General features: G+C 39.2%; 1 protein-coding gene across 1 annotated transcript; it reads left to right on the top strand.

Moving 5' to 3' along the window:
• The first annotated feature begins 5,463 nt into the window (after window positions 1-5,463).
• On the top strand, window positions 5,464-27,743 carry LOC137182072 (carbohydrate sulfotransferase 11-like). Its single transcript, XM_067588352.1, has 3 exons — window positions 5,464-6,214; window positions 18,931-19,010; window positions 26,211-27,743. Exons 1-3 carry the CDS (start codon window positions 6,121-6,123, stop codon window positions 27,054-27,056), a joined length of 1,020 nt encoding a protein of 339 aa, XP_067444453.1. The 5' UTR covers window positions 5,464-6,120; the 3' UTR covers window positions 27,057-27,743.
• The last annotated feature ends 76 nt before the right edge of the window (window positions 27,744-27,819 follow it).

Raw genomic sequence — 27,819 nt, 5'->3', positions numbered from 1 at the left:
CAGGGCGTTCAGCGCAGCTCCCTGCAGCAGGGAGTTGAGTCTTGGACTTGTGACAGATACACAGAGGGAATGTACCTCTGCTCTCTCTATCTTACTTCACATACATGACATCAAGCTGCTGGACAGATGAGACAGAACAACCAAATGTTGGGAAACTGTTAAGTGATGTTCTCTGCTGTCCTGTTATTTCCCCCCATAGAATGACAATCTAACACCTAAATGGCATTTTGTGGTATCATTCACAAAGACAACAGTTAAAAGAAAGAGTAAAAGTCTAAAAGTAACTACAACAGGTCAATGATACTTTACTGTCCTGTCTGCTTTCCAGTAAACAGTATTAAACTGGAATGTAAACAGCTCAGTTTCCTGCCTTATCAAGGAGCACAGATAAAGAAAAGTTCAAGGATTCAATGTGGTAGTTAATTTGGCACAAGAATCCATTAGAGTAGAAACATTAACTCATTAAGAAAGTCAAATATTTGCTTAGATTCAGTGATGGAAAGATTACTCAGATGCTTTCCTTACAAGTCCAAGTAAATTCAAAAATTCAAAATTTTACTTTAGTAAAAATTCAGAAGCATCAACAAAATGAACTCAGTCATCACAAGTAAAAGTATCCATTATGCAAAAAAATGGGCTCTGTGAGTGTTTTTTTTTTTTGTTATTTTTGTGTTTAAAATCTTAACCTGTGAAGTAAATATAGCTGTCAAGTACATAACTGGAGTGTAGTGAATGGTAAAATATTTGCTACTCAAATATTACTAGAAAATTGCATTTCCTGCAGAAAATGAGTGTGAATGCTGACAGCTGAAATAAATCACAAAGCATTGCTGAAAATACAGAAATCTGAAATGGATTTTGTTGAAAAAGCTGAAAGCTGAAACGCATTGCCCTGTACTGCTGAAAAACCTGGAAATTGAAAAATATAAAAGGGGCAGATCTGGAAGCTGAACTGCATTACCTAAAGAAGCTAAGAGTTGAAATACAGTGCTAGAAAAGCTGGAAGCTAAACGTTAATACTGCCACAGCTGGAAGTTGAAATAAATAGTCTGAAAAGGCTCAAAGAAGAAATGCTTTGTATTAATATCACACAGATGAACTGAACTGCTGAACACTTTGGAACAGAAAAGGCCTGAAGAGCTGCGAGCTGCAAAACATTACTGAAAATGTAGAAATGTGAAATTAATTACTTATTTTGAAATTCCAGCCTTGTCTGTGACCCACCCTTTTACCATCTGGTATGTAAGATACAGTTGTACCATGGGGCTTTTATTTTGAAATTATGAAGAGAAGGGTAGTGATGAAGTGGAGGGTGGTGATGAAGAGGGGTGTTCTGATGAAGAGGAGTGTAGGCATGAAGAGGAGTGTAATGATGAAGAGGAACATTATTGAAAATGTAGAAATGTTAAATTAATTACTTATTTTGAAATTCCAGCCTTGTCTGTGACCCACCCTTTTACCATCTGGTAAGATACAGTTACACTATGGGGCTTTTATTTTGAAATGATGAAGAGAAGGGTAGTGATGAAGTGGAGTGTAATGATGAAGAGTATGAATCAGTAGATAAGAGTTGAAAATGGCTTTTTCGGGAATTTTCAATTTTGACAGAATGTTCAAATATCCAAATTTTGAACATTCCATTCATTGACTTATGTTTTCTTTTAAACTGTTGAAAAAAACGTAATGTTTTAAAAAGTAGAAAAGGTAGAAAAAAGAAAAGTCACAACATAAATGTCCGTAAAGAGCTGAACATTTTGATATTTGAATGGTTTCTGTATCTGAAAGTATGCAGAAGCTGTAGTCAAGCAAAAAAACATGCAGAAAAATAAATAGTTTAGAGGAACAACGCCTTATCAGCATTCACACTAATAAAGCTGAAGTATAAAGTAGCATACACTTCCCATTTGTACTGCAGGCTTTCTGTCTCCACAGCTTTGCTACATATATACATGTGGTCTCCTCATGACATCATCAGGGTTATTTTCAGCCTGAAGAAATCTGCATTCTCCACATCCCCAACAAACCCACTTTAAACATATACACCAAGTCAATTGTTTCTTGCTACATTTACAGATATTGCTCTTGTATTTTTTTTTTTGTGGGAAATGTGAAACCTTTGCTTTCATGCAGTTTCTTGGAAGTTATACTGACATTAGACTTCTTGTTTCTTCTCTTGGCTGGTTTGATTTGTTTTGATTTAATCACAAGATGGCTTAATTACTGAATGATGTAATTATCCTGCAATATGCTGTGTGTGCTGTTTGAAAATGTCAAAAGAAAAAGTGGTTTTCAACCCATTCTTCCTGTTTGGCCCCTGGTGAGGGAGTAAACTGCGGTGTTGCTTGTTTGAATAAAAAAGACGTTGATGAATCAGCGAGTCTGTGTGCGGTCCTTCTCGTTCAAGCAGTTAAGAGATCCGAGGCCACCGGCATAAATTTAACAGGGTTGAGGTGCTTCTTCATTTGAAGTGTGAAGAAACTCCTCATTCATCTGTTTTATACCTATGAGGAAACTGGGAGGATCTCAGTCTTTATTTGTTTGCCAAAGTCAACTCCACATCCTCCTTTAGCTTCAGTTTCTTCTGACGCACAACATCAAAGACTTGGATACTTAATTTCTCTGTTCAAATAGCAAAAGTCTGTCAACACAAGCAAAGAGCACAAAGAGTAAAAATAAGACTGCATCTAATCAATTGTTTTATTTGAATTTGTGGCTCATATGTGTGCCTCAGTCTTTTCTTATTGTTATTATTGAGTCTTACAGTTTTACTGAGTCTCTTGTTTACCTGTATGTTTACACAGTTGTTCTATTTCTATTCTGCAATTTAAAAAAAAAAAGGGAGAGAAAGAAAGCTCAGTCCAGAGCCACAGATGACTTTTTACAACTGTTTTACAGTTTGCCTCAAATGCTGTTGTATTATTTGATGATTTTATGAATTTGGCTACATGTTAGCAATAATATCCTCACGTTCTAGTCATCATTCGTTTGTTTCTGCTGCCACATTTCATGCTGGGTTCAGTTGAGAAAACTACTGCAGTAGCCAGAAGCTCCAGATCATTTTTTAAAGCAAGTCAATGTTCCAAAAGATTTTATAACCTAATTTATCGAACAGCAGAAAGTCCACAGAGCTCTGTGCTCTTTTCCATCAGTCCTCTCCTGACAAGCAGTTAGAGATGAATCGGGAGCATAATGTCTTGCTAAAGAGCTCACCAACAGTAGCTTTTCAGGAAAGTTACTCGCATTTTCCTCACAGACAAGATTCAAACTGGCAACGCTCTGTGCCAAGCCAGCTGCTGTAACCTTTGACCACATACTGACTCCCCTTTTCACCTCTTGTGTGATTGGTCAGCTGCAGGGGGAATGTGTGCAAGATCTCCAGCCAGTCCCAACCCACCGACGGTTACCCATCATTCCTTTCACAGAGAGTAAACACTGACAGGCTTCACACTGTCCTGCCATCAGGCCAGGGGTTTGATCAGTCGCGTGGCTCCTAACCAATCCTGACTTCTCCCAGGGATCTGATCCATGATGCTTTGGGAAGATGGACACAAGGAATGCAGGGAAGGTCAAAGGTCAAAAGTAGCCCTGCAGGAAGTCCTCCCTGCTCTAATTAGCTGAACCTGGGTTCCTTTCCTGGGTTGGATGGAGTGACAGGACACCAACTGGTTCATACCCTCTGGACCTGAAGGTTCAGGATGGGAGCAGTCCTATCACATGTCGGATTAAACTGCAGTCATGTGCTCTGTCCTGTGGAGGTTACACTCCCCATGATGTCTCCAGGAGATAGGATGTGTGTCAAAAGCATTTCTGTATTTGATTTGAGTACTTTTTTTTTTTTTTTTTTTTTATCCTAGTCACATCATTACTGACGCTGGATACATTGTGCAAGAGCCTAAGAGCCAAAGTGGATCAAGAGATTATGGTTTGGTTGAAATTTGATCCATCAGGCTCATCCCACATCCAGCAGTAGCTCTTCTCCTTCCTTTACCCTGACAAGAGTGAATGAGCAGAATATCCTGTGTAATGCAGGAATGCAGCTTATAGCAGAGACCCAGCATGGCTTCACAGAGGGACTGGGGTTAGACGTATGGAAGATTAAGCACTGCAGGCAAAATGTTTCAATGAATTGTTCCAGAAGTCATCTTTAAAGTGTCATGAGATTTATTACTTTATTTGTTAGAGGAAAGCAACAAGAATGCCTGCAGCACAAATTAATTCCATACTACACAATATATCATTTAATATTTTATATCATTATCCACAACAATGACTGAATTATCTTTGTAAAATGATGTTTTGGGCACATATATTAAGATGTACAGTATATTATACAGATTATGTGGATTAAACTGTGGTAAAATTATTGTAATGAACAGACAAAAAATAGAGATAAAAGTAATTGTTTTATTTCGGTATACTTTGTGCTTGCATGGTGTTGAGTAGTGAGTTTATAGTGACCTTTATCTTTTGTTTGTGTTCCAGTTGAGTGTGGTAGGGTGACATTGCATAACCACTGATGAGTTAGAAGTCCCCCCTAGGCTTAATGACAAATATATCATTAGAGATACAAAACATATCATCTGAGACATTGATTTAGCGGTGACTGATGAGAAGATGCTGAGAGGATGAGAGGTGAAATCAACAGCAGATGTCCTATTACAGACTAATCCATCAGTTTGACACATTTTTGTACACACGTGGATGTTTGCGGCACTAAAAGCTATGTGAAGACAACCGGAGACAGGACGGATATGTGTACATTTTGGCTTCAAAATAAAAGCAGGGAATGGCTTGACATGGAGAACCAAGTGAAACTTTTCAAATGAATATTTCCATTCTTACATAGTGTTTGGTGCACTGTTGTATATGTTGTATATAAAACAAGGATTTTTTTTTTAAATGGATGTGGATGTCTGTTACCCTTGTCGTTGAACAAATTGGTGTATCTACAGAGGGTCTGTTTTGTTTTGTTTTGTTTTGTTCTTTTAAAATGAGAATACTTGATAAAATTCGAGTTTCTTCTGCACTGATTTGGTCTGACACTGACATTTCTGTCAAGTGTCCTTGTTAGATTTATCATATTTAGTCAACCTCATCCTGTTTTTATTCAGCCAAGTTTTAGTTGGCTAAAAATCTGGGCATTTTAGTCTTAACTATTTTAGTGTAGTTGTAGTCAATGAAAACTGTTCACATTTTAGTCTTTTTAAACCATCAGATTATAATGAATATTTCAGTCAGTCTAATCTAGCAGGAAGCAATCATTTTTGTCATTTTAGTCAAATTTATTTCACATAAAATCGTATCTTATCATTATCTGATGAAAAACACAGGTTGACTGATTAAGAATGCAGCTTTGCAGAAAGTGTCTGGTCTGATGGGATCAATTTAAGGAATACATCCAGACATGGTTCTGATCTGCATATTTACTCTGAACCAACATGATTCAACAACTGAGGCCCAATAAAACTATTATAAAACAATGAGAGCTGCACAGACAACAAAACCATTTGAAACCATTTTTTGGTTGCCCAAAGTACAAACTGATCTTTCTGTTCTGAACATTGGAAATAAAAATAGTTATCCTGATGAAAAGAGTACTATCCTGAAGCGCTTATGAGAGTGGCACTTTGAAATGTCGAACCGGAACTCTCCTAGTCACAGCTGGACGGCGGCTTGCTGAGGCGCTGCGGACGTTTGGAGAGAGAGGGGTTAAACGATTGGAAAGACGCCGTGCGGGCATATAAACCCCCTCTTTCTCAAACACACCGGCCTCTGCTCGGACTGCGCCGACAGTAATGCCGCCTGTTCCACTTTCTCTGAACCTACACACAGTAACGTTACGGTAACGTTAAGACACGGCGGACCACCGGGGTCTGCCGCTCGTCTCTCGTTTGTCGTTTCTGCCCTTTCCATCTTCACCGCCGCGCCTTCCAGACTGGACATGTGAGGATGTACCACAGGAAGATAAGGAGCAGCAGAGGTCAGCGAGCCGGATCGATGCTCCTATCCGTGATAAAGTAGCTTAGACACCGCGGCGCCGTCAGAAGTAGAAGCGGCCTCTGGTCGCATGAACGCCGGCAGGACTCGGCTCGGCTGCTCGGTCCTTTCCACAGACTCAGGATGAGGAAACCCAAAGTCATTCGGATGGTTTTTGCCTTGAGTCTGGGATGCTTCATCATGGTCATCTTCTACTTCAACAGCAACCTGAGGCCAGGTGAGCAGAAATTTCAAAAAAAAAAAAAAAAGAAAGAAAGAAAAAATATGAAAAATTCAATTAATATTTTAAGATGATCACTACATTATTTATTTTTATTATCTGTTTCACAATATAATGTTCCAGCAAAAACGGTCATCTTGAACTTTATTAAATCCTATTGATATCTATAGAAGTACAACAGCTGTTATATAAACTGACTATTAAGACACACAAGGATGTGAAAACTGAAGTCCCATAAAACATAATGTAGTTTTTCTAGTATAATAGTGGACATATATTCATACGCACATGCATTCATTTAAAGCATATTCTGGAAAGTATATGTGTATTTTATGTATTGTGCATAAATCAAAATGAAAGCATATCTAATGTATAGGTTGTCCGTATATGGCCTGTTGGTTTGATGTTGATAGTAGCCTATACACTGCAGCAGGCCAGCTGGTCCCATTCTGTTTATATAAGCTTTGCTCATGTTATGTCCATGCGTCTTTAATAATCAAACACATTCATCACCTGCTACAGTTTTAAGTGCATGGATGTAGAAAGTTGTCTTGATCTGAATTCACAGCATATTAAAAAGATTTCTGTGTGTTATTGATTCTTTTCATACTGAGCCAACAGTAAGTCCTCCCTCCCAACCGTCATGTCTGTCTCTCTACACTCCCACCCTGTGTCTGTATATAACCCTGTCAACCACAGGTCTGTGTTGAGGAACAATTTAATTACCAAACTGGTTAGTGGAGTGTTTCCTCTGCTACGTGGAGGAAGGCTGGGAGAGGCTGCAGCTGGCTGGTAGCGGGGTTTGGCCCTCGCTGAGATCTGTTTCCACCTCTTCCAGGTCCCCTCTCTGCCACATACAATGGCCTCATTCAGACACGTCCAGCTATATCATGAGCCAAAAAAGCTTATATAGCCCATACTGTAAGGAGCATTTGGGTTTTTAAGAGAGAGTTAGTTAGTTCTGTATGTTTGTGATGTGTGACATGTGGCAAAGACTGTCTCTATGAAAGACGTGCCTCATGTGGAGACCAGGAGGAATCCATATTATCAGACTCCTGAAAAATATTTGGTTGCAATGTGCTGTTACACTGCTAAAGTAAATGTTCGGGGCTATTTGAATCTCTTGCATTCAAAGTTAAAGAAAACACCTTGTATCCTATAGATTATTGTACACTGCTCACCAGTTTATGTTTGATGCATTCCAGGAGTGTCTTTGATGTTTCATTTACAGTAGCTTGTTTGATGCCTTTTTCCCCGAATTGTTGTCCTCTGTTTGAAATAGTCCTTTCATCCATCTCTTTCTCTGTGATTCTGAGGGAGAAACTAAGTAAAAGTTGATGTTTTTAGACCTCAGTTTAATTGGTCTGCTGTTGTCAACATTTGTCCATTTATCATGTTAAATAAAGATATTTTGACTTATCATAGCAGGTGTAAAAAATTACATTAACGATGGCTGCATTCCTTTTGAAGTGTCAGTTTCACTAAGATGGACACTTTAACAGAAACATCGTTAATGTCATTAATTGCACCTGTGCTTTTCCTGCTATGACAAGTCAAAATGTCTGCCGTGACAGGGGGCTATTACGTACCAAAATGAACCCACTCTGAGTGTTGGTCAAACCAGGAAGGGACACAACAACATTCATTCATGTGTCCTCATGAACTAGTCGGTGCTGGAAGTCTGGTGACTGAGTGACAACTTGCTGGTTCTGAAGTGGCTACTTGCAGCTTGCTAACTTCCAGTTAGCCAACTACCAATTAGTAAGCTGCAGTAGCTAGCTTGTTCGCTAAGTGGACAATAAGCTAGCAGTTAACACAGTTAACTGAAGTTAACATATTTGTACCATCCACTTGTTTGTTATGACTGACTGCAGACCGTGCTGCATGTCTTTCATGGAGCTGATTGGTTTAATGAAATTAGCTGGAGAAACACAGCTATTATTGTAGCTTTCTCCATTTGGGAATTTCTGGTTCTCAGTTTCCTCAAAGGTCAGCTTTGAAGATGGCAAGTCCACTCATGCGATTCCTTCAAACCCTAATTTATACAGGTCCAAAATGTCAGTGTTTTATATGCGAGATCCAGTGCCTCCCAGCTGTAAGGTTTGTGATTTACCTGTTTTTTTTACTAACATCTGTATAGATAAGTGACATTTTTAACACCTGGTAGTTACCTTATGTGTACCTGGAAGATTAAAAAGTATAGGGTTGCCCTGGTAGCCTATTGGTTAAGACACATACTGCATAACTGCAGCGTCTGTGGTTTGATTCTGGCCACAGACCTTTACTACATTACCTTGCTCGCCCCGGTTTCCTGCCTCTCTAAACTCTGAACAACTGTCAAAGACTAAAATGTAGGGAAAATTATTGTAAATAGTATATCCACCAGCGGTAAGATTGGTGCCAAATCATCCCAGGCCAACACCAGAATATCTCTCATGAGAATGTTCAGTTTTGCACAATGTAAACATGGCTTAACATGTCACCCTGGGAGGTTGTTATTAATGTTAAAATCAGCAGCAGTGGCAACAAGTCAGAGTCTGCCGCTGGCCCTACTTCACATGGTGATATATTGCCCATATTCTGCTCATGGGTTAAATTAGATTGTTGTAATGTTTATTTCTGAGGCTTTATACACACAGCACTAAGAAATGTAGCAGTTTAAAATGAATATAAGCACTCTAAAAAAGCATGTGAAGGTCTAAGAGGTTGCCTTAGGTATTTTGGTGTCAAGTAGCTTTAACATACCTGGAATGTATCTCATGTTTCAGCCATTAAACTTGCCTGTCAGGTTTAAATTAATTTAAATTGGTTTCAGATATGCAGCCAGTCTGTCTTATTTGCATTTAGAACACTTTCATCTTCCCTCTTTTGCTCCATCTGGGGTAAAGGTCATATTGTTTTTACAAAGACTATATAAAGCTACAAGAGAGCAACCACATAAGAAAGGAATGCTCTCCCAAGTGAGGGTTACAGTGTGAAATTGTCTTGTTTTTGATTTGTACGCTTTTTGACACAGGTTTCACAGCACTAAATTTAGGATAATTACATAGAAGCAGAGTGGCTTCACAGCAAATGTTGTGTATGCTGCACAGTCATAGACCAAGTGGACAGAAATAGCAGTTGTGATGTCGGCAAACCTGAGTTTTAAAAATCTCAAAGGAGGTCAGTTTGAGCTGGATATCAGCAGAATTGTCTCAGCGCTGGCAGATTTATCACTTTTTTTGAGAACAACATGTTTTTTTTTGACTCTGTCCTGGAAGAAATGACTTGTCATGATAGGCTTTTATTGCAGTGTGTGGTGTCTTTACTACATGGGCAGCTGTGGTTACTCCAAAGAGATAAACACAGACACCAGAACAAAAGAACATTTATAGACGTAACAATGATTAATTACTTTTATGTGATTAATATGATCATTCTTTCAATTTACATAGGAGTCAACATTTTAATTTGTTGTTAATATTCTTTTTATTTTATCCTTAGTTGTGTCACACCTCGTAAAGTCAGTTTAGATATGAGCTCTACAAACTAATCATTCATTACAATTTGAGATATCACTGCCAACGATGGTTTACAGTCCATGTGATGAATTAATGATATGGACGCGATAAAGAGCTGCACGTGTAATGACAGCTGTTCTACTGTTGGAGAACCTCACCGGTGCAACACAATCAGTGAAGCGATACTTCTTTCCTGTTGGTTTCATCGACAGGTGTACAGACTGGTTGAGCAGGCTGCAAACTGATATGAAAACGGTTGGTTCAGGGTATTTCTTCATTCATTTATAGCTAATTGTGAGAGTGGAAATGAGGCTTGTGCACATGCGCAGAAAGAATACATATGCATATATCTGGCTTTGTTCATACACACAGTTTTAATCATGAATCTACACAGAGTTTTATGCATCTGGCCCCTGGACTGAAGATGAAGAAGGCTTTGTGGTGCAGAATGGTCTGGAATGTGGTATGTTATATTTTATAGCACTGTCAGGATATTGTCCCGCACATCCCGGTGGACATAAAACTCACTGATTTATATGTCGCCGGTAACATTTACAGATACAGATGTGAGTTGATGGCTATCAGGTACCTACTTCTAGCTATTTAATTACAAGCAGAACCTCAAACTGTGGTTTGGGCCTTGGGGCAGTTGTCATTATCCCTGTACTCCACCTCATACCTTCCTTGTCTGGGCTTGACTTAAGGCCATGAGTCATAAAAATTAACTGTTCAGCACTCCAGCTTCATAGGAACACCTGCAGTGCACTAAACAAATTAGCTCCAGGGTTTCTTTGGACATGGCATTGGAAGTCTTGAGGTTGGAAAGAGTCAGCACATTAGTAGTGCCTGTCCCTAAAACTGTCATAAAGGCTTATGGATGTGACAATTATCCAAAATCCAGAACAAATCATCCACAAAGGAACAGTCCGTGACCCAATATTGATATCCTGATATATGATATCGTGAAGTTGCCAGCTGAAATCAGTTGTGCCTCCAAACTGCTGTCAGATCCTTGGCAATCCAAGGCTCTCTGACGACAGCTCAGGGTGACCCTGCTGTTCCAACTCGTTCTCCTTCAGCCAGCTGTATATTCAGAGCTGCAGGAGCTGATTGCCCAGCAAGCATTTATTTCATTAAGGCCATCTGCTTCAGAGCAGAAATCCCAGAGTGATTAGATTGGGAAGTTTGTTCTTTTTCTGATGATATTGCTCAATAAGACCTCCACTCTATAGAATCCTTTTGTTTTTACTGGAGCCTGTTTGCATGCTAGTGGCAAACAGGCTGGTAGTGACTCCAGAGATGGTGATGGCAAGGTCAACGCTTCTAGCTGAAATATCTTGACAACCATTGAATGCACTGAAATTACATTTTCTACAGACATGCATGGTCCCCAGAGGATGAAATCTACTGACTTTAGTGTTCTCCTGATTTTTCTCCCAGCACCATCGTGAGTTTGGGACTTTTAGTTTTGTGTGAAATGTCTTGACAACTATCGCATGGATCGGTACAAAAGTTAGTACAGATATTCATGGATTCTATGTTATGACTCCTGATGACTTATGTGATCACCTGACTTCTCCTGTGACGTCACCATGAAGTTTATGTTTTTAACGTTTCAGAGTGAAAAGTCTCAACAATTATTGGATGGATTGCCATGAAATTTGGAACGGACATTTATGTTCCCTTCAGGATGAATTCAATTTTGGTGATCCCCTTACTTTTCATCTACCGCCATTGTCAAGTCAAAATTTCAATTTGTCCAGTACTTTGGTTTATGACCAAATACTTTCCCTATTGCTTTTGCTTTTCCCTGTTTGTCTCTATATTTCCACATTTATTTTCTTATCCTTTAACAGATTTATTTTTTTTTATGGCACTCCTGTGACTCCGTAGCTGTTCAGCGAACAAACATGGAAAGTTACAAAAATGGAACAGTATTCCCTGACTGAAACACATGACACACACGTGACAGTGTAAAATATGAAGGACTTGCAGCAGAGTGTGGCAGGCAATCAACTCTAGTTAATGATTTAAACATTGGAGAGGATCCAGAAGAGCAGAACATCTGGAAACCTAATGCTGAATACATCAGTGCACAGCATCTTATTTCCTGATATATATTTTTTTCATCATCATCCTGTTAGTTTGCAAACGAATATTTGCACTTCCAACTTTTAAATGCAGTAGTGCTGGAACATGCAACTGGATACTAAAATTAACCTTTCAGTGAGCCAGCTGTTTCACCCCACAAATGTACATCAGACCCTTGTTGCCCTGCATCTCTTAACAGGATCAGAATGATTCATATCTCACATCTGCATACATTCTTCTAAGACTCAATAAACTACACCAGCCACATGCCTCTGCATTTGCACTAACACCCTTTAAACACACACATTTGTGGCCTAAAAGGATCAGACTTTCCCTTGTACAGTGTGTCTCTCAGTAAAGCTGATCTTTGGCAGGAGAGGCCAAGGAGGGGGTGAGGGGGGCCCCAGTTTTCCCAGTGGGACCTAAACACAGAGCTCCGTTTATGGCCTGGACAGGAGGAGCACACATTGGCCTTTCTATATTTTGCATTGCCTAAGCCCTGGGTTCTGTATGAGCGGGGAGGAATGCAGGAGAGAAGGCCCTGCAGTTTTGGGTCTAGACAGGGTTAAACCAACAGGACTTCTGCTTCCCTTTAAATGGTCTTCAGGTGGAGTCAGTGAATCTCTTCAGTCGGTGGAAGAATTTCAACTAACAGCTGAGACAGTGTTTGGAAATGCATAGGATCCCACTCTCTGCATGCTGATATCCAGCTGTTCAGCTTCAACAATTCAAAAACTTTTTATTCCCAGATATTTTGCATCTGTTTTTAAATACAGATAAAAAAAAAAAAGGTTGATTCTAAATGTCCTTGCCCACTGATGTGATGCTGCATTAGCAGGGGAGTGATGACACACAATGCACTCTTTCAGCCCATCTCAGCTTGTTGCTGAAACACTCACAGTCTGCCAGGTATTTGCCAGTTCCTAAATTATTTGCCAGTTACCTTCTGCTGACTGAAAAAAAAGATGTCTTAGGGAGTGGTCATGTAGTAAATGTGTTCCTGAGTCATTGGTAGTTTTCATAAGAAAGTGTAATGTGTTTGGAGAACAGGTCAGATAAATCAGTGTACTGTAGATGAATGCTCCCCTCTCCTCAGTAGCTCACAGCAGAGGACAAAACCTTTATTCGGAAGCAGCAGCTCTGATTCTGTTCATTCCAGCAATAAGACATCATTTTGCATCTTGGCAGACGTGAATCCACTAAGAGAGAGGACGATGATGCATCTGTTGCAAGAATTTGCCTTAACTCAGACACTGTTATGTCACACTGAATGACAATTATTCACAGTGGTGATCCTGCATCGTTTGGTCCAGTTGAATTAGTCTCTGGTTGGTTTCCCCCTTGGTGAAATTTTTTTGGGCAGATATGAACACAGCAATCATACACAACCACACCAAGACCCTTTGAGGAAGTGGTTTCAGTCTGGTCACAAACAGATTCTGGAGAGATTTGTTTGTGGCGGGAACATGATCCAACCCCAATCTGACCCACCTACATGTTGTACTCTGCAAGTTTGAGCTGAACAACTCTTGTAGCCAGCCAGGTGCACTTTGCATCCCAAAATGTGGAAATTAAATCAACAGTTGCTAGCAGCTAGCGATCAAGGTCTGAGACTAGCAATTGCCTTCTTGATATTTGGGGAGATTGGACCTTCTTCAGCAACTTCCTCCTGTGTTTACAACCTCACTCCCATGTGCTTCTGTATGAAAAGAAGCCAAACCAAGCCAAAAACAAAATCATTTTAACAACTCATTCACTGATTCAGACCAGAGAAAACAAACTATTAGTTTGAAAATTAGTCACTTCATGCATCTTGGGCATATTTGATCTCAAAAAGCCAAATGAAAATGCATCCAAGAGGCATTTGAGAATGATCGAAATCACATTGTAGCCAGATGTTGAAAAAGTGAATGTAATCGTTACTCCTCCCAAGTGTAACTACGTCAGTAAGGAGTTTGAGGAGAGAGGGAGAGAGAGAATTTATCTGCATGGGTAAGGGAGTGGTGTAAACAGGAACAGTTTAAGAGAATAACTCCTCATTTGACTTCAGGAAACGCCGAAATTTGAGGATTGAGTCGACTAGTCTGTGTTGTCAGAAAGCCTGTAATAAAAGCAATGAGCAAACATGGACATTCCAAAAAGGATAATGTGGTTTATGTTGTTTCTTACATAAAGCAGATTTCAGTCCAGCAAACTCAGTTGTTGGAATTTCCTTGAAGGTGCCACCGAGTCGTTCACTAAATGGATGGATTACCTGTCTCGAACCAGTTAGAAGTGTGTGTATTACAGTATGTCTGGAAGGAGGCATCAATCCGAAAATGTGTGGCACTCTGTGGAAAGCAGTTAGCAGTGATTTTGAGTTGCCCACAGTGTGAGCTGTAGCTGGTGGGTAATTTTATACAAACCAGAGTTATGGTCCTTTAACACTGATAATTCAGTATAAAATTTCACTTTTGAGATCTGCTTTGTATCCGTCATGCATTCAATTCTTCCTCACAGTTTGCTCTTTGCTACACACTGAGCTCTGTACATGTGTCGCTGGCTGGCTCCACCATGAGTGTGTCACTGGGTTTACAGCTCATAAGCTGCTTGGCACCCATGACCAGTCCGATCACACCACAGTGTGGAAAGAGGTGCAAACACACACACACACACACACACAAACACACAAACAAACACACACAGACAGACAGACAGACAGACAGACAGACAGACAGACAGACAGACAGACATGGTTACTCACCTGAGGCCTGCACTAAGACGCAGGATTTGGGGTTAGCGAGGTAACTTCAGGTTTAACTTTGGGTTTTCAGGGTTACGACGGTGGTTCACTTCTTACTGGGCTACATCGCCATGGCAACTCGTGCTGAACAGCTAACCTGCTCCAAAGCAGGTTAACTTCAGAGGATTGGATCACAACCTGTCAGCACTGCAACCACTGACCAATGAGATCACTGGAAAAAAACACGTGGACAAAAGTCCTGAGTTTACAATAAAGTGATGAGTAAAAGAGAAAGAGAATGTATATTTTTATAGGTCAGTAGACAGATTTTATTGTTCCAGACTTTTTATTTCCACTCTGGTTTTAAAACAGAGCTTCGAACAAACAAAGAGATTGTTAACAACATTAAAAGCAAAATGATGATTTTAGCTGCATTTTAACTGTGCAAAGTTGATTTTATGTGGATGATTTTACACTCCAATTCCATCACCGCAGCTCAGAATAACATCAGACAACTGTTTGATGATAAGTGGAAATAAAAATAAAAGATTGTCTTTTATTAGAAAAAGAAATCCACACGCGGCTCAAATGATTATAAATGCAACATTTCTGTCAGATAGACCTCATCAGTGGTTAACTACTTTTCCACTCTTGCTTTGGTAGCAGAAACAGTCTGACATTACATTTAAGTTGATTTCTGTGACATATTCAGAACGTTTTCTTCATCATCCATCTGAATAGCAAAGAATACTCAATCTATTGTTAAGTCATATATAATAATACCTGGATGTATTTTAAATCTTATCCTACTTTTAATATGTAAGTATATTATTTCTAGTGTTTCTACATCTTCTATTGTATGATTACATTTCACTTCATTGAATATGACTTTTTGTCGTCCCTAAAACAGGTTTTCTGCAGGTACTTTGTATCACCGTTTCATCTCATATCATATTCAGTACTTCATTCATGATTCTGATGACGTCGCTCGTAATTAACAACCCCACCACTTTCACATGAACAAGCTTGTAGCTGGAAAACCCAGAGTGGACTGAACTGGTTGATAACCAGCTTCGTATTACTGGTTATCTGGACAGCTAATGTTAGTCACACTGAAACCAGATAATGAAAAGATATCCTGGGTATGTTGAACTTGCGTCATAGTAAAAACCTCTGAGTCTCCCTGAGAATTTACTGCCTGTCCGTTGGTCTGTTGTAGCCACTGTAATCATGTAATCGGTCTCACGAATGAATGCTAATTAGCATCAGTTAAACTGTACATGTAAATGCAGTTGCATACAGATGACAAATATTGTCCAAGCAATTCTGAAGCTTAACAACAGCATAAAATATAGAGAAAATATGGATCATGAAATAAAGCAGTTTGAAAGTATTATAAATTTACTTAAATGAATGGCTCCTCTGCATTAGTTTGAATGATGACACTGCTGATGGACAGTCTGAAGATCTATGAACTGAGCAGTTGAAACAAATGTCTTTAACTCAGCACATTGTCTTTGTCACCTGTCCTTGGCGGTTACTGGACTTAATCCTGTCAGACAGAAGGATTTATGAAGAGTTCAGAGATGAAGTATCTGCTGGGTTTCAGTCCCACTTTTTTGATTGAAGATGAAATTAAGTATTTTCATACAGACTTGGCTACTTATATTAGGATTACCAGATTTGTGCAATGTCCAGCGCGCAGATCAACAGAAATCCCTCTCCTATTATAATAAGTGATCACAAAATTCAATAAAGCTTCAAGAAGTTTATTTATGTCCACATCCATTTGTCTTTGAGCCTGTATTTTTTTTTTTTTTTACAGTTCTCATCAACAGCTGCTACATCTTCCTTTAAATCCCAGTGAAACATTAACATGGAGGATTAATCACCAAACGCTGGAAATAACAGGGTTCTGTTTGCAGATGTTTATTCCAGTGAAAACCATTTTCACAATTGGCGAGAAAATTGTTATCATTTCGTTGTTTATTCGTTGGCAATACATGTTGATCTCATCTTCAGTAAAGTCTCTGTTGTCCTGTGCGGTTGAAATGTTGCCTTCTTCTGTGATAAAAGCCACATGTTGACGTATGAAGCCAGCTGAATGTGCCAGTATAACATGATGATTGGTACTTGGTGTACTGCCTCTCTTCCATGTGTATTAAACACACGGAGCAGAACAAGCAAAGTTTCAACAGTGTGAGGTATTTAATGAAGGGACATCAATCAACCTGGAGGCTTTGTTTTTTTGTCCGTTGACCATGGAAGAAGGCAATTTAGTTAAATTAGCGTTTTATTTTTACTGGGTCATTGCTCAGCACTTCATGTTTCAATGAGGACATCTTGTAAAATTCTTTTTTTTTTTTTTTAATTTTTAAATCTTCAGGCAAATATGGAACCTGTAGACAAGATTTGTGGGAATAATTAACACGTTGGCTGTGTCATCAGTCTCATTACAATAAGCAAACAACTGTAAAAAGTTGGTTAAAAAAAAAAATCTTGACTAATGATTCAAGCTAACCTGCACGCGAAGACACCTGAATGATAAAAACTGTGAAAAAATGACATGTGCAGTAGTGTTTAGGTTTGAGGTGTTATCTAAATGTATAAAGCAGCTGTATCCACAAAGCTACAACACATGTAACACATGGTACACATCCCACTGCTGCTCCTCTCTTTACAACGCAGCTTCCTGTGTATTGATTTGACATCGCACACCTGTGGCTGGCAGCCACACAATGTGACGTGTCCAAGGATGAGGAATCCTTCTAAAAATCAAATAAACTGAGCTCCTGTGGAGATGTTCACAGCGCCTTGGCAATTTTTGAAAGACTCCCATTGTTCCAAAGTGTGTCAGTGAGTCAGAGCCTAGTTAATGGACTGTTAATGTGAGTCCGGTGCTCAACTCTGGCTACGCTGACTTCAAATGTAACTACAGAATGTCGAAGAGGAAAATCTGAGAAGCAACAAATAAAACCCTTCCTGTCTCACAAAGATGTGATTTTTTTTTTTTTTTTTTTTTTTTTTTTTCAAGGAAAAGTTCATTTTGCTTTTTTTACTCAGAGTTGCATCAGAAGATTGGTACAGCTCTCATATCTGTCTGTTTAAATATGAAGCCACAGCCTGGAGACGGTTGGATTAGCTTAGCATAAAGACTCCTGGAAGTCACTGCACCCAGCCAAGCAATACTCTTGTCATATAAATCTAGAAATTGTCAAATTTTTGCACATCAGATTTTGAATGGATTAAACAAACAAGATATAACCTGTTGATTAGTGAGCTTTAGAGGTGCTGTTAGGTGGATTTAGTTACCTTTGTCTCCCAGCTGTAGCTCCATATATAATGGACAGACAAGTGTAGTTCCGAAAAAAGATCGAACTATTCCTTAAATATAAAATAATGCACAAGAAATTTTTCTTTTCTTTTCTTCCTTGTTATGTGACATAACAAACAAGATTTTTACCTTTTTTAAGATTTTTTTCCAGTGGTCAGTCACAGTCTACAACAACATTCAGAGAGGTCATCGTCGCATTTAGTTTCATTTACATTTAAGGTGAACCAGATTTCAGTAGCTTTAAGTTGCAGTAAAGTTGCCACTGAATTCCATTACAAGCTGCAGTGCCACATCTCCTCTACAAGGGGCCACAGATTCACTAAATGATTGTGGCTTCAGGTAGTGAAACTGTGTACTGTGACTCTGACCCTGTGAAGCTGTGTAATGTGATGCCGGGGTGAAAGCTCATCCTTGTAAAACAATAGCTCAAGCTTGTACTCAGCAAGGCTTCTCAATATAACCAGACCTTGTCTGGGACTGTTTCTGCTTCCCTTCAGCCCACACAGTCTGACAAAAGTCACTTTTTAAATATAGAAAATTGTATGTTTTGGACTGCCAGAGCCTTTTTATGTACCATTACAAGAGCAGCGGAGCAGATTAAGCTGCAGCAATAACAAACCAATAAAATTCACATTTGTGTTCCCATGCAGAATTATTTTTGTCTCACAGCATTTCTCCACTTTGCTTTCTATATTTCTCTTCTTTAACATCTCTTTTCTAGTGTTAAAATATGTTGTATATTTTTACAACCTGTAGACTTGAAAAGTAGGTGGGTGTAAAAAGTTTGTACTTTCTACAGAAGAACAGGTCAGCTTGGATTCATGTCAGTTTGATTTCACTGCATTCAGTGGAAAAAAAGTGACAAAACATCTGTAGAAACTTGTCAAAGCACAGAGGTACTTACTCCTATGCTTTACTTGATATTTTTTTGTGGACTGCTTTGTTAACTTGAATATAAGTGCCATAGTTACAGTTGCTTTAACTCAACATAGTTTTTCCTTTTTTCAGTGCCCCATAAAAAGCTCTTCCAGTCATATTTCATGACACATGTGTTTTGTTTCCTCAGCCTCGGAGCCAGTTGGTGAAAGAAGCAGCGGGCAGAAGTCAAGGAGGAGTCCTCTACAGACGCTTTATGATGGTGACCAGGTCAGCCCCCCCTTGACCAGGCTGCAGTATTGCTTCTTATGAAGACAAGTCTGAAGCCTTTCTCCACACACTGATAAAGTCTTTATTCAGGCTCATTCATTTATTTTGTTTTTGCAAAACATGCACCTATTTTAGACTGCAGTCATCGTCATTTATGATTTCATGTCTGGCAAAGGCAATGATGGATGGACAGTTTCTGATCCTGTGTGTTGCTACCAGTGAAGCTTGAAGGACAGTGTGAGGAGAAGCCAGCACAATACCTGGCAGACAGCATTAACCACAATAAGCTTGGCCCAGTGTTTAGCGATAAGTAGAGGTTTGATTCTCTGATTTTATGATTTTCCAGCATTGTATAATCTAGGCAGATAGCCCAAGTACAATTTAGATCTCCAGCGGAAATTTTCTAGAAGTGACCATAATTCAAAAGTTTTATTCTATTTCAGAATGGCACGAGACCGGACCATTATATGATGAGGTTTTTCAATGAGGAGAATTCCTCTGTCAGTGGTGATATAGGAGAAGACACAACAAATGATGAACGACAGTAAAAGGCTAAAATAATACTGGAACAGTGTGGGTAAAATGTGTAAGATTATGTGCAAATATATCATACTACTGCTAAAGAAAGCTGCAGAAATATGAAATAAGTTGGACTAGAGAGGATATGTAATATACTGTCAGTGTATTCCAGTCACTGGTGTTTACAACAGCATGAATGCAGGTTGTACTCAGCATCACCTGAAAGGAGAGAAATTGTAATCATACATAGATCATATTTATCTGAACTGTTTCGGCTTGCTTAATATGTCATCTGTGTGACACAAACAAAAGTGATTCCTGATGTGGTTTCGGCCTTCCAGCTGAGCTCACTTGGCTCGATAATGTTACCATTTGTACATCTCACAAATTGAAACACATGTTTTTTTTCTTGTTTTTGTGATAAAGGGGTGATCTTAGACAATTACTTCATAATAACAAATAGAGGCTTCAGATCCTGTCTTTCAGATCTGTTATCTGTTATAAACCTCAGTTTTTGGCGTTTCCTGTGGTGGCAGAAATTGTGAATTGTTTCAAAATTACTTCAGAGTTAATGAAGTTTACAACCTTTTTCCATGAGGTTCACATTATTTGGTTTGTCCCGCGTTGCATTCATGGTCAACTGCGTCATTGTTTTTTCCAACTTACCTGTTGGACACTGTCTGCAACATGTGACTTGTTACTCTGAGCTGTTTGAACATTTAGTAATTACATACATCATTAAAGTCTATAACTTCATGGCTGGAGGAAAACTGGAACAAATGGAAACAGTTTCTTCATTGTCAGCTGGTGACCAATTACACAGCTATTAACCATCATTGGTTAGTGGACGTCTAGTCCCAGTGTAGATTACTGTTATTATCCAAATGCTGTGTCTGAGGGGTTTCACGCTGGGAATATTTTCACTTCACAGTGTGAGTGTTCTGGGTTTAAATCTCAGCTCTGGTCTTTTCTGTGATGAGTTTGCATGTTCCTTCTGTGCTCCTGTTATGTTCCCCTGCAGTACAAATGCAGCTCAAGACAAAAGTAGCGAGTGTGAGCACATCCAGTGTAGCTGTAGCTGTTCAAGGCTGAAGTGTTCCTCTGGACCAGATAAATACATAACTACTATCATTATTACTCATGTTAGTGCTGCCGCTGTTAATCTATTGATTTTTATGGTAAGAAAGTTCCTCCTCTAGGTGAAAAGTGAAGCATAATGATTACATGTCCAGCAAACTGATCTGACACTGACTGCAAATATATTTATGATAAAGTTCCAAGTAGGGCTGAGACTGACCATTATTTTCATTATCAATTGATCTGTCAGTTATTTTCTCGGTTAATTGATTAGTTGTTTGGTGTATAAAATGTCAGAAATGATGAAACATGTCGATCACTGTTTCCCAAAGGCCAAGATGACGTCTTCAAAAATCTTGTTTACAACAGTCTACAGCCTAAAGATATTCAGTTTACTGTCATAGAGAACTAAAGGAACCAGAAAATATCCACATTTGGGAATCAGATCTTTTTTTTTCTTAAAAATCACTTCAAACAACTAATTGATAATAAAAAATAGTTGGCAGTTAATTTAATAGGTGACAACTAATCGATTAATCGACTAATCTTTGCAGCTTTAGTTGTAAGTAAGCATGTGTTTAGGAAGTACAAAGGGGATTTGGGGTTAAATATAACCTACGTTGTAGCCTGTTTCCTAGATTATGTGGATATTTAATGTAAAAATGTAAGTTTTCTATCCAAGTACACAAAAGTGTCTTTGCATGTATTTTCGTGTCTGTGTGTGTTTATTTCAGAGCCAACAACTGGATGAGCACAATGGACAGTGCAATCGACTGTTCCATCCCTTAGTTACTGTTGCTACGCCTGTCAGACTTTCCATTCTTGCGCCACACATATGCAGTTTACAATGATAACAGAGGCAGATTTATCACTTGGAATTCTTTGTCATTTTTGAGACAACAGGTTGCAGACATCTTTTCAAACACACTGTATAATCCATTATTCACACTTTTTTGCTTTTGTGTTTTTAGTTTTGAAAAGATTTAAAAAAAAAAAAAAAAAAAAAAAAAAAAAAAAGACGCCACACTCCAAAAGGCTTTAAATGCAGAGTATTTCTCTTACTACAGCCCCGTGGAGAAACATGTAGAGAAATCCAAATCCTCACTAAATCCCCGGGTTTAGTGAATTGGTGTGATGGGGATTTTTCTTAATTGAGCCGCTGGCCCTCAAAATGTCGCTGTGTTGGATATGTTCCACTCCGCCAAGTGAACCTGAGTAGGAACAAGCAGGTATGAGAGATAAATAATAAATGAAATGTCTGCTGTCTGTATCTTAAATCAAAAATCCATCTGAGTTGCACCTCACAGAAATCTCTCCTTAGTAAGTCAGCGACTGATCGCACATCAACCCTGATCTTCTTCACGTCAACCACAGCTGCTTTGATGTTTTTCTCCAGCAGAAAAAAAGGGTCAGACATCTTTGTTGAATTACACTGCTGACATTTATTAAGGAGGATTCATGGATTTGTGCTGGCAGTGTCAGAATGCAGACACTCCACAGATCAGTGACTTTAGAGCTGCGTTTGATTGAGCAAGAGAGGAATTGTGATTACGGAGACGATTTTTATTTATCAGACAACCTCAACCCAAACTATTTAAAGAACTGTAAAACAATAGAGCTGCAGCGATTAGTTGATTAATCTATTAGTTGACAACTGTTTTGATAATAAATCATTTTAGCCATTATTTAAGAAAAAAAGCCAAAATTCTGTTTCCAGCTTCTCAAATGTGAATGTTTTCTGGTTTCTGTGAAAATAAAGTGAATATCTTTGGTTTGTGTCTGCTGGTTTAGACAAAACAAGACATGCTGAGGATGCTTTGGGAAACAGTGATTGACATTCTCCATTTTCTGACATTTTACAGACCAAACAACTATTCAGTTAATCTTGAAAATAATCAACACATTAATCAATAATGAAAATAATTGTAGTTGCAGTCCTGTATATATTATGAGTATGAATCTGATGAGCCACCTCAATCCAAACTATTTCAACTATTCTATTTTTTTTGTGTTTTGTGTATGTTTTAATCAATTTTTATTAAAAATCAAGCCAGAAATCCTCATTAGATCACTTTGTAGCATCTGATCGGCTTTTAGATGAAGAGTGTTACATGTTAACACTTTGTGTTTGAGTGTTGATGATGGACAGCTGTCCTCCATGGAACTAACATTACTCCTACCTGTCAGGAAATGTAATAACTGAACACTCAAGGACAAATCAGTGAATAGTGAGTAATAAGATGTGCACAACTGTCCAGCAGTCGTGCCTTTGCACTATATTCTTTCCACCCTGAATTTCTCACATTAGTAACAAATGCAATAGCGTGACTGTAAAGGGGATTTTCTCTGATAAACACCCCTGGGTGTGTTACTTTATCTCCCAATGAATCCATACATATTCATCTATGTGAAGGTTGGAGTTGTACTTGGAGACACAATGCTGTAAAAGCAATCCCGTAACAGCTGTTTCTAGTTAAATCTCCCTGTGAGGAGGAGAAGGGAGGTGGACATGCCAGAAAACAAACCAACTCCAGCAGACATCATTAACTTTTAATTGCTTGTGATATTTTCTTTGTTTCCTTCTACTTAAATGCTTCCCCCAACGGGAGGAAGCCACTAAGCCGAAAACTGGCAATGAACAGGATTAATGAGATCAATTTACCCATTTACATATGTAATTGCAGTGTAGGAACGCTTCTGTGTTCTGTTACTCGTGCATGTTGTATTCTTCTGATGTGCAGCAGGTAATTAGGGGAAAAAGTGATGCAAATGGGAGATAATGGCCCGCAGACTGACACTTGACAAAATCTGGAGACCACTGGTTTAATCTTTTGACCAGTGATCGGTAGTTTGGATTAGACTGATAAACAATATTATGTTATAATGAAGAAACAGTCATAGTAATTTACTTCTTCAAGATCCCCAGTTATTGTTTCTGGAAGCCCAAAATATTTTTAGATAAAACAAATTAGCTAGTCTGTTAGTCTAGAGGAAACTATGGTCTGTAGCCCGAACATCTTGCCTACAGGAAGATCATACACAGTCACAGATTTAGAAAAAACATACATTAAAAATTACATTAACATTATACATTAAAACAACTCTCAGTACTCCAACCAGATAATCTCACCTCAGCTGCTAAACTGGTGTTAAAATTAAAGCTGCATTACTTGATTTTGGCCACTTGGGGGTAGCAGATCAAGCTGTAAACACAACAACAATTATCACCTTATAAAGCTGATATGTTGAATGCATACGCAAACAATTCCCTATTTACTCAACCAGCAGACATGGAGCAACATTAGCATTTATTTGGAGTCACGTTTCTGGCCACTTTACAGATGTTGCCAATACTGACTCTCCTTTTAGCTCTGTTTTGGTCTCCACCAACTCCTGAGGAAAATATCTGCCTCTGAGCTAAAAGAGGCTAAAATTCTTTGGCGGTGGGTGATAATTCTCTGTGCAGTCCATCACTATGAATGATCCTCTTCACATTACACATACTCATTTGACTCATTGTTAATGTAAAATATTGACTAGTGCAGCTTTAAAACTTTTCTGTAACAACTGAGAAAGCATATACCTGACTTGAAAAGTACGTTGCCTCACGTGAACCACCTTTCTGCCCTAAAACACCATCTTAATTTATTAATCTAATTTCAAATCATAGTATAAAACAGTCTAGTTAAATCTGGTCTACTTAAACACAAAAAATGCAGTTTTTTACAACATTTGTCGTGTGCATATTTACCCAACACACTACGAAGACTTTGGTAATCTCTTGATGACATTTTTGTCTTGTGGTGCATCATGGTGGCTTATCTTAATGTCCTCACAGACAGTACTGAATCATGCATATGGTTCACATGAAGAGGTTCAAGTCTGAGATGGAAAGAAAGTGTTGTATATGTACAGTACACAAAATTCTGCGGAGAGGAGGGTCTGTGTTTGGCTCTACAGTCTTTGGCCCGTCCTTGATGCTCCGGTGTCTGCCAGTAAACACAGAGCGCCACACATACTGTCAAACTGAGAGTCTTAGGGCTCCGACCGCTGCAGTGGTGAGCCAAGCTGAGTAAATGAAAGAAGTAAATAAGGCGTTTGTGCCACAAGGAGGCCAAGCTGAACTGGATGACCCGAAATTTTATTAAGGCAGTATGCAGACGGTAGGGGATGGAGCGTGATTAAGACCTCCAGAGGAGTAGTATTTGTAAATATACCTTCTCACTCTCAGAGGACTCAGTATTGGTTATACAGCGCTTGCAGGGCATCTGCTCCACTTGGCTAACTGTAAAGTTACATATTCTGTTTAACTTTTCTCATTCTGGCCTCCTAGGTTGTATTTACTACAAATATAAATGTTGACATGTCATAAACGCTTTATAAGGTCTGTAGTCGTGCTCATATTTGTGTCGGGGCTACAACCGCCAGTGTCTCACTGAGATCACCGCTGTAGTTGAAGTGTTGAACTGTCTTTGGTTGTGAACAAACTGAAGGGTCTTCATGTTAATGCTGAGTTCACTAAAAAGTGTCTCAGGTTCACTCACATCAATAGTTTTATTGTTGTGCGTTGTTATATTTTAATAGCATTTTCCTCATAGTCTCACACTATAAATAATCAACTGGAGAATGATTTAAGGATAATTCCAGTTCATTACATTTTAGGTTTTATTCTCGTGGGTTTGGCCATCATTTCTTTAAGCTGCTTAGATCTGGTAACACGGCCACATCACTACATTAAAGTCTGATGGGGCAAGAAACACAAGCAGTCAATCCCACAGGATGTAAACAAGCCAACAGTTTGACCAGATTATTTATTTGGATCCAAAAATGTCAAACTGTTGTCTAATCAAATATATTTAGTGGACAGTGGGCAGGACTTCAACTAGAGCTTCAACTAATGATTATTTTAATATAATCAGAAGATTATTATTTGGTCTATTAAACATCAGAAAATAGTGAAAAATGCTCATCGCAATTTCCCAGTGCAAAACTCCAACATATTCAATTACAAGGAAATAAAACACAAAGTCTTCACATTTAAAATGCTGGCATTAGCTACGTTTGGCATTTCTGCTTGAAAAATAACTATTAATCTATTAGCAAAATAGTTGCAGTTAATTTTTGTCTCAGTGGAGTAACTGATTAATTAATTAACTCCAATCATTTCAGATCTAAAGTCAACACTTCCATTTGGAGGTAAAAGCCAAAGCCAACCCAAAAGGCCAATAATAGAAGAAGTAGATCAGTCTGTAAACTGTGATGGATGTTGGGTAATAATTACACTGTACTTTGTCTCTTTGTCTCTAAGCTTGGTTTACCTGAGGCTTTGTTTAGAACCTGTTTGTCTGACTGCTGGTGTTTTTTGCCCCATGATCTGATTTAGTACCTTGTAGTGATGTTGCCACATTCCCAGATCACAGCAGTTAACTTGTAAAGTACAATATTATCTCAGCTGATATGAATAATAGCCAAAACTATGAAAGTAAGATCCATGTTGTATAAAGTTGAATGATCCTTTAAAAGTTAAGCGTTAGTGAGAGCTTCTGGTTTTATTACTTATGAATAGTTCCTTTGTTTTAATTCTTCTTTTGTTTTCTCCTGTAGGTTGAGTCAGCAGTGCAGGTGGTCCATCAGGGCCGGCGGGAGTTGTTAGAAGAAGCCTGCCGCTCCTACACCCGCAAACGCAGAGTCCTCATCCCCGAGGACCTGAAACACGTCATCGTGGACGACCAGCACGGCTTGCTGTACTGCTACGTGCCCAAAGTGGCCTGCACCAACTGGAAGCGAGTGCTCATGGTTCTGACGGGCGGCGCCGGGTCCCATCGAGACCCACTGGAGATACCGGCCAACGAGGCCCACGTCCCAGGAAACCTCCGCACCCTGTCAGAGTACTCCACCTCCCAGATCAACCAGCGCCTACGCTCCTACCTGAAGTTCATCTTTGTACGTGAGCCCTTCGAACGGCTTGTATCCGCGTACCGCAACAAGTTCACACGGAGCTACAACACGGCTTTCCATAAACGATACGGCACAAAGATCGTGCGCCGGCACAGGCCGGACCCACAACCGGAAGCTCTGGAGAGAGGCAACGACGTCTCCTTTGAGGAGTTTGTGTATTACCTTGTAGACCCAGCCACCCAGCGAGAGGAGCCCTTCAACGAGCACTGGGAGCGGGTGCACTCGCTGTGCCACCCCTGCCTCATCCACTACGACGTGGTAGGGAAGTACGAGACGCTGGAGCAGGACTCCCGCTACGTGCTGCAGCTGGCCGGGGTGGAGGACCAGGTCAGCTTCCCCACCTCATCCAAGAGCACCAGAACCACAGGAGACATGGCAGCCCAGTTCTTCCACAACATCAGCCCCTTCTACCAGAAGAAGCTGTACAATCTCTACCGCATGGACTTCCTGCTCTTTAACTACTCAGTGCCAGCGTACCTCAAGTTTAGATGAGGCTGGAACGTCACTCATCCATGGACTCAACTTGAACTGGAGCCTGGACTCTGTAACAATACAGAGAGAGATGTTTCTCTCTCTGTAGGCCTTATTACAGACACCACAAATACTGTTTTTAAAAGAAAAAAAGGACCGAAAGATGTATTCTGATTAGAACTCTAAAATACATTCATTATTTTTACAGACACGACATCAGGCTAAAGAACTTCTGTGGAGAGGATCATCTCATCACAAGATGAATGTTGTTGCCCAAAGGAGGCAGATTATATTTTACTGTAAACAGTCAACCAGTCGGTCACTGTGTTGAATATGTGAAATCCCATTTAACTCCTGGTTTCATTTTTATTTTTGTCTGTTTCAATTTAATTTGCACGACAAATTTAATCTCTACATCCGGAGGAAGCTACAGTAGCACAACGAAAGTATTAACATTGCATTTGGACAGTGAATGTCTCCAAATGTACAGTATGTGCCTTTGATCGTGGGCCTCATTTTGACCCCGGAGGACAACGACAACTTTTGTAACTGTGACTGTGTTTTATTTTTGTACTGTAGGAAGAGACTGTTATGTAACTATGATATTGTCTTTTATTTATTGTGTTATTTCTGACTCTGCAAAGTCAGACAAACCAAAATAGATATAGTTCCTCTCACAATTTCCGAATAAATGCATTTCAGCAAGAATTTGTTATTGGTTTTGAATATTGGAGTTTTTAATATCCAGTAGTTTTGAAGGCAGCAATCCTGATTCTTTGCACGC

Source organism: Thunnus thynnus, chromosome 4, assembly GCF_963924715.1.
Source record: "Thunnus thynnus chromosome 4, fThuThy2.1, whole genome shotgun sequence".
NCBI lineage: Eukaryota > Metazoa > Chordata > Actinopteri > Scombriformes > Scombridae > Thunnus > Thunnus thynnus.
This window is presented reverse-complemented; position numbering and strand designations above follow the sequence as displayed.

Excerpts from the sequence above, each read along its gene's own strand:
- LOC137182072 (XM_067588352.1), top strand. The coding sequence starts at position 6,121 with ATGAGGAAACCCAAAGTCATTCGGATGGTTTTTGCCTTGAGTCTGGGA. Across the intron at positions 6,215-18,930 it reads CAACAGCAACCTGAGGCCAG|CCTCGGAGCCAGTTGGTGAA; the intron begins GTGAGCAGAAAT and ends TTGTTTCCTCAG. Across the intron at positions 19,011-26,210 it reads CGCTTTATGATGGTGACCAG|GTTGAGTCAGCAGTGCAGGT; the intron begins GTCAGCCCCCCC and ends TTTCTCCTGTAG.